This window comes from Carlito syrichta, unplaced genomic scaffold, assembly GCF_000164805.1.
Source record: "Carlito syrichta isolate Samal-C Ts95f unplaced genomic scaffold, Tarsius_syrichta-2.0.1 Scaffold302457, whole genome shotgun sequence".
In the NCBI taxonomy this organism is placed as follows: domain Eukaryota; kingdom Metazoa; phylum Chordata; class Mammalia; order Primates; family Tarsiidae; genus Carlito; species Carlito syrichta.
The window spans coordinates 586,444-594,019 of NW_007246553.1; the positions used below are offsets into that span (position 1 = coordinate 586,444).

Here is a 7,576-nt window from a genome sequence, read left to right on the forward strand (position 1 = left end):
AGGATAAAATAAAATAAGATAAAAAAGACCAAAAAATGTAGATACTGGTGAGAATGTGAAGAAAGGGGAACACTTGTACATTTGGTGGGAATGTAAATTAGTATAGCCACTATGTAAACAGTATGGGGGCTCCTCAAAAAATGAAAAATAGAACTACCATATGATCCAGTTATCCTATTGCTGGGTTTATGTCCAAAAAAGGGGGAAGAAATCAGTGTATGAAAGAGATATTTGCACCTCCATGTTTACAGCGACATTATTCAAAATAGCAAAGAAATATAATCAACCTAAGTGACCACCAACAGATGAATGGATTTAGAAAACATAGTATATATATATATGCAGTTGGATATTATTCAGCTGCCAAAAATAATAAAATTATGTCATTTATACTAACATGGATGGAGCTGGAGGTTGTTATATTAAATGAAATAAGCTGGGTACCAAAGACCAATATCACAAGTCACTCATATACAGAACCTAAAAAACAGGAGACAGTAGAATGATGGTCACCAAATCCTGGGTAGGATAGTGAGAAGGAGAAGATAAAGGAGGATTGGTTAATGGGTACAAAAATACAGTTAGATAGAAGAAATAAGATCTAGTGTTCAGTAGCATAATAGGGTAATTATACTTAAGAATAACTTTTTATATATTTAAAAATAACTAGAGAAGTGAATTTGGAACACTCCCAACACAAATAAATAATAAATGTGTGAGGTGATAGATACCCCAATTTGACCTTGATTTGATCATGACTTGTTGTGATATGTGCTTGTATCAAATATCATATGTACTCCATAAATGTATTCCATTATTATGTATCCATAAAAATTAAAAAATTAAAACCTGTCCCCATTAAGCATTTCTTCCCATTCTTTCCTTCCCCATTTCTTGACAGTCACCAGTTGCCTTTTGTTTTTGTGGGTTACATAGAACATGTGATCTCATGTCCGGCCTCTTTCACTTAGCATAATGTTTTAGGGGTTCATTCATGTTGTAGTATGTATTATTATTTCCTTCCTTTTTAGGACTTACTAATATTACATTGTATAGATATGTGATGATTTGTTTATTCATTCATTCACTATTGTATATTTGAATAGTTTTCACCTTTTGGCTACTATGAATCATATTATCCTTGTGTACAAGGGTTTACTGAGTGCCCTGTTTTCAGTGGCAATTTTATGTTTAACTTTTTGAGAACCACCAAATGTTTTCCAGATAAAGCTTTTGAATGTATAATTGGTTTGGAAATTGGTTGGGGCAGATCCAGATGACACAGATACTAATCCTCACCCTTAGTTTGTCTTCTCATGTGCTAGCAAGAGAGGCTTTTGTGAGCTTTCTAGTGATTGCAAACCAATTCCACTATTCCTTGGAATCTAGAGAATGACAAAGCTGCTATTTTCCATAATAATTCTTCTCTGGGGTACTTGTTATTATTACTCTAGGGTAAGGTTTTATTGCTAAGGGAAGCAGTCACAGGATAAAAGATAGGAATGCAACACTCATGTTTACACAGAGGTTTTCTTTAGATGACAAAACATTTTTAAGCACCAAGAGAGCTATAACTGGACTCGGAGTCCTTACAATCTTACCAATAAAATCCAGCTTTCTAGAATTTGTTCTTAATTCTGCCAGATTCTCTACATTATATAGCCTTTAAAAGTCCTCTGACTGTTAAGCAGTTATGCCATGTAAAATTCTGCCTCTTGATCACAATATATTTTAGTTGAATTTCAAGCTGACTAAAGTACTACTGTATTTATAAATAAAAGTTTCAATTCTGGATGCCTCTGTCAGACCTAAAGCATTTAAAGTAATAAGAACAAGTATGAAGACCTTTGATTGGCAGTGAGGGACATTTTTTAGCAGTCTATATTACTTTTATAAAATGCAGAAAAATTTAGATGACAAGGAAGGAGAGATTTTAGCAGTGGATGCAGGAGAAGTTTGAAGTGTTTATTACCCAGTCCAGTGAGGGAGTCCATAAATGAATCCACAGACCCTCTCATGGCACCGTGAGTAGTTGTTTTAGTTTCTACAAAAATTACTGAAGATTGGCTCTAAACCCTAGCGTTCCTTTCAACAAGAGAAAAAATATGCATTTATGAGAATCCTTGCTTTTAGTTATAGTTCTTTCATGTTTTATATAAATATCATTTGTGATTGGTGGTAATATTTGCCTTATTTCCAAGGGTATTTTCTTCCCCACTGATTTTTTTCTTCACTCTTGCCTTAGAATGGGTGAAATACTGTTGAACTGTCCCATGAAGTACGGGGCCAGGATAGATGAAAAAAAATTCAGTCCAAGGAAACCTTCTGAACCTTTGCTTAGAGCCATAGAATTAAACTTATTTTCACTATATTTTTTGTCATTAGTGTTATATTATTTAATTTTTGAAAAGATAATGCATATACTTGGTTTTAAAAAAAAATCAAGCAATACTAAAGGGTCTATGATGAAACCCCCTTCCCACCCCTGACTCTAGCCACATAATTCCCCTTCCTAGAGGCAAATACTCTTATTACAGCCTTATACTGTTCTCAAAAATGGCTGAGAAATGTGTGTGTGTGTGTGTGTGTGTGTGTGTGTGTGTGTGTGTGTGTGTGTGTATGTGTCTCCCCACACACTTTTTAATAAGATGCAAAATTGTAGCATACTCAAAGCCTGTTCAGCATGTATTGTTATCATCCTCAGCCACTGCTGTTACTAAAGTATTGTGTTTCTAAAGGACAAATACAAAACTGATTTCTAACTAAAAAATCATCTGTTTATTTTTGCTTTGGGTATTTTGGGCTGATACATCTTCTAATTAGTGTGTTGTAACCAAGTACTCTGAAATAGGAAGGAGGCAAGATTTTTAGTGAAGAGAGTCCTGAATCAGTCATCAAGAACCAGGGTTCCCAACCAGTTGTCATTAACTGCATGCCCTTGACAAGCCATCTACTGCTCTAACTTACATATCCCAATTTGTAAGATGAAAATGATAGGACCTTTCCCCTACTCGATATTGTGAATATCAACTGAGACATGGAAACATAGCAAAATACTATACAATTGTAAGTTACTTTTGACCTATTAAAATTATCCAACAAAACCAAGTTATAGAGTAAGGTGGTAAGCCTTAACTTCTGGATCTTGGTTTATATATAATATGCCTTTCTTGGTCTATGCCCAGATATTATCTTACAAACTAAGATATAACTGTGTAACTTACACTTTCTTAAAGAATTAGTCTTAACTTGCAGCCATTGAATGACTTCGTGAAAAGTATTAATTTACTGGATGCCAAATATGAAAAGAGCTGCCATACAGACAAGAAAACTAATCTTTCTACCAAAGAGCCTAGTTAATATCTATAATTACTATCTATGAAGGACACTAATTCACACAACTGTAGCTGATCATCAGTAAGTGCTCTCCAAACTCTAACATCAAAGCAGTTATGAGAGTACAGGCATACTCTCATTTTCATTACATGTTTGTTTTTTTTTTAAAGAAAGAGAAAGGCCATCCTATTTTAATGTAACATGACATTTTCAGAGAGGAGCATTCATAAATCCTAGAATGGCAGAGTTAAGGCAGGAAGATACAGGAGGGATAGAAAATGAAATCATGGAAGAAACCTTTAACACCACATCAAATGGAGTTTAGATATGATGGTATATGTCCTATACATAAGAGCAAGTAAAAATACAAATGTTGGGAACATCTTGGAAACAGCCTCTGGGAGAGGTTGGAGTTTGAAAAGGATTTTTCTGCTTCCCTCCTTGATTTCACATCCATCTCCAGAAGACATCTTGTGTTGGATTTTATCTCTGTGCTTCTCTAGAAGACTCCCATAAGAATTCTAGGAGCTTAGTTCATGTAACTCAGTAAAACAGGTACACCAAGATATTTTGACAAAACAAGGCACCATGTAATTTAAAGAAGTTGTTTTTTATTAGAATTTCCACTCTTTTTCAAAACACACAAAAATATATTTTCTATAAATGAAACTCCCAGTGGAGAAAATGAGACCTTTAAGCTTGTAAGATTTGTAAACAGTGATGAGTAAAAAATTGAAGTTAAAAACTTTCCTTATTGCTTTAAGTTTGTTTTTAATTTTAGTGGGAAAAAAAATGATGTAGGCAAAAGACAAAATTGTAGGAATCCAATTTGTTTAATCTCCCAGGCACTGATGTGTACAAATTTATATCTCTTTTATGTAAACCATTCGTCTCATTCAGATACTACAGGGAAAGTAAGTTTACATGCTGGCTCAATATTTGTTCCTAGGGGAGGGAGTTCCTGGGGGAGTAATTTGGAAGCTGGTTTGATTAAACTACCTACCTGAAGACTATTCATTTAATTGATAATATTACTTGTCCTGGAATATAAAAACCAGAAAAGAGAATAGGAAGACTAGCTGTTGAGTTCCTTTGGCAAGCTTAAATACGTCATGTGTCACTTAACAATGGGGATACATTCTAAGAAATGCATTGTAAAGTGATTTTGTTGTTGTGCAAGCATTATAGAGTACACACCTAGATGGGATTGCCTACTGCACACCTAGGCTGTAAGGTAAAGCCTATTGCTTCTAGGCTGCAAGCCTCTGCCGCATGTCACAGTACTGAACACTTTAGGCAAATGTAGCACAATGGTAAATGGCTGCCACGTCACTAGGCAATAAACATTTTCAACTCCATTATAATCATATGGGACCACTGTAATATATGCATCATTGCCCAAAACATCATTATGCAGGGCATGACTGATATTAATATGTGACTGACACGGACATACATAACCAAAAAGGGTCACCTATTTCCACAGTCACTCACTTGGTTATGGTGGTTGTTTCCCTTCCAGGGAGATACAGTTCTGAGAGCGACGTGTGGAGCTTTGGCATCCTCCTCTGGGAGACCTTCAGCTTAGGGGTCTGTCCATACCCTGGAATGACAAATCAACAAGCAAGAGAGCAAGTAGAAAGAGGTGAGTCAAAGACGGGGGTTGTTAGTGTTCACGCCCAGCCCCAGGAGTAGGCAGTGTTGAGTGTGTGTCTGCTGGCCAGATAGCCTGTGTATGGGGTTAGGGGGAAAAGCTACCTGCTGTTTGGGTACATAAGAGCAGAGATGTTAGATAAACTACAGATTTTTGGTCTTATACACAAACACACACACACTTTAAAGGTTTCCTACACTTTAGAGAGCTGTAGATTTTTCTTCCCCCGCTTCCCTGCCTCATGTGACGTCTACAAGGTTGTGCCATCCACTGTCTTCAAGGGAAATAGTGTTCTTCAACCTCTTATCTTGTATTCTATGCCAGATAAACTCCCAGAATAATATTTCAAATTGAAATGTAGTTATTCTTCAGGAAGAAGTTTTTGAGGATGTGATAATTTCATGATACTTCTGAAGAAACCATGTGGTGATCCCAGATCAGAAATGGAGATAACTAGGTAATGGTGACCCTCTAGCATGTACTTATCGAGGCCATAGCTTCAACAAAAAGAATTTTCTTGATAAAATCATGGTGCCTTAACATCAGGCCCCTGAAAGGTGCATGCTTGTAGACTCAGGAGGAGGAAGATACCTTTCAGCTTTCTTTCTGCCGTCTCAAACCTCACATACAGGCCTATACACCCTGCCCAATGTACTGCTGGGATGCTGCCAAATGACAGACTATAAAAGAATATGACTGATATTCATTTTTATTTCACCATTGAATTAGTGTTTATAAACTCTTCATCCTCTCTTCATCTTGAAAAATATAGGTTGTAGACATATATATTTGTAAAACTCTGCCCACAGCATCTGATCTGAAAGCAAATACTTAGAGCAACTAAAACATGCTTTTCTTGGGATATAACATCAGACTTTCTGACAAATGAACAAACAAAAAATGTATTATATGAACTAGAAGGTAAGTCTGTGGCTCTGTAATATTGAATTCTGTGTTGCCTGTAGAAAAAAAATATCAGTGTGCCCTGAAGTGGAATTTTTGTTTCTTTATACATACAATGTAAGGTACTAAAATTAAAAATTGCATAATGCCCTGTATGAACATTTATATCACATCTCTGTTGTAAATTCTCTTCTTCTTTTGGATCTTCAGGATACAGGATGTCAGCCCCCCAGCACTGCCCAGAGGATATTTCTAAAATTATGATGAAGTGTTGGGATTATAAGCCTGAAAACCGCCCTAAGTTCAGTGAACTTCATAAAGAGCTCACCATCATCAAGAGGAAAATCACATAGTGACAGAACAGTGCCAAACTCAGCCTTCAGTACTCTGTCCTCCAGCGGAGTAATATTGTTGTTCTCATTAACAATGAGTTTATACCGCCTTACCTGCAACAATCTTCTAAGGTTTTTTTTTAAACTGGGTTTTTAAAAAATATGTTCTACTTTAAAAAAAAAAGTCAAAGGCAAATGTATTAAAGAAATAGGCAGTCCTACTAAGGACTGTATTAGCAATCCTACCATTTCAGGCCGTTACAAATAGAAAGCACAGGCTCTCCATGTGTGAGGGGGTAAAAGATCGGTCTTTTTCATATGCTGTTTCTACTTCAGGCACAGTTTGTGGGCTGCCATCCTATGCTACAGACCCTACTTAGTCGGTGCTATAAACTGTATTGGCAATGCCATATTTGCAAGACACGTTCCAACCACAGTTGGCTTTCTACTCTGCCAAGGAAAGATTATAATTGTAAACAGAATTTTGCATTGGGAATTATTTGGACCTCCTAGGGTTTTTCTTTTCTTTCTTGCCAGAAATAAGTCCAGTGTAAGAATCTTCATGCCCCTGCATTATTAGAAAGGTTGTCGTTTTTCTTCTCATTTGTCCAAGCATCAGAAAATGATGCATAAAACGTCCTCAAAGATCACATTAGAGCGAGGCAGCTGCTTTTAAAGGATGTTAGAGAGAGCTGTGGAGCAAGAAGCAAGTTGGAGCAGGAGGGTGGGCTGGAGAAAAGAGCAGCTAGGACAATGATCAAAGTAGGGAAGAAAATGAAAACATAAAATACGCCTTCTTATCAGTTATGCCTTTAGAAACACACAAGCATAGTTTTTTTATACTGTGGTCTGAATTTACCAGAAAGGTTCTCAGAAATGTTTCAGGAGTTCATAGATAGAGCCCTCTTAATGGCAAAAATCTTTTTAGAGAAACTACAAAGTAAAAATTCACAGGAATAACAGCATATTTCCAGTTAAGGATCTTCACCTTAGAGGAGGCATTCCACAATGTAATCCTTCGTGCATACCAGTTTCCCAAGTTGTCAGGACTTCATGATTCTAGCGCACAAGCACATTCACATGTGTACATGCGTGCGCACTCTACCAAGATGCAATGCAGGTGTAAACAAGTCAATGGTTCAGAAGTCAAGTGGGTATTAACAAGGAATAATATTTCAGACGACGACATAGGGATAGCCCTCCCGTTTCCACTTTCCACCCTAAAAGCATGCGAGCACAGCAGAGATGTCTCACACAGATAACATGTAACCTGAATTAAAACAGGATTCTGTTGAGCTGAATCTTAGCTGTATCCAGGGAATTTACCCCATGATCTGTATATAGTTGCCTC

The 7,576-nt window shown here is 36.6% G+C and overlaps 1 protein-coding gene across 3 annotated transcripts in view; it reads left to right on the forward strand.

Annotated features, from left to right (window-relative positions):
• FER (FER tyrosine kinase) overlaps window positions 1-6,338 on the forward strand; it is a 414,242-nt gene extending 407,904 nt beyond the window's left edge. For all 3 annotated transcript variants that reach the window (XM_008056755.2, XM_008056756.2, XM_021711703.1), the window contains 2 exons: window positions 4,859-4,981; window positions 6,104-6,338. In XM_008056755.2, the coding sequence (XP_008054946.1) occupies window positions 4,859-4,981; window positions 6,104-6,246 (266 nt within the window). In that variant the 3' untranslated portion in view covers window positions 6,247-6,338. The remainder of the gene's footprint in view (window positions 1-4,858; window positions 4,982-6,103) is intronic.
• The last annotated feature ends 1,238 nt before the right edge of the window (window positions 6,339-7,576 follow it).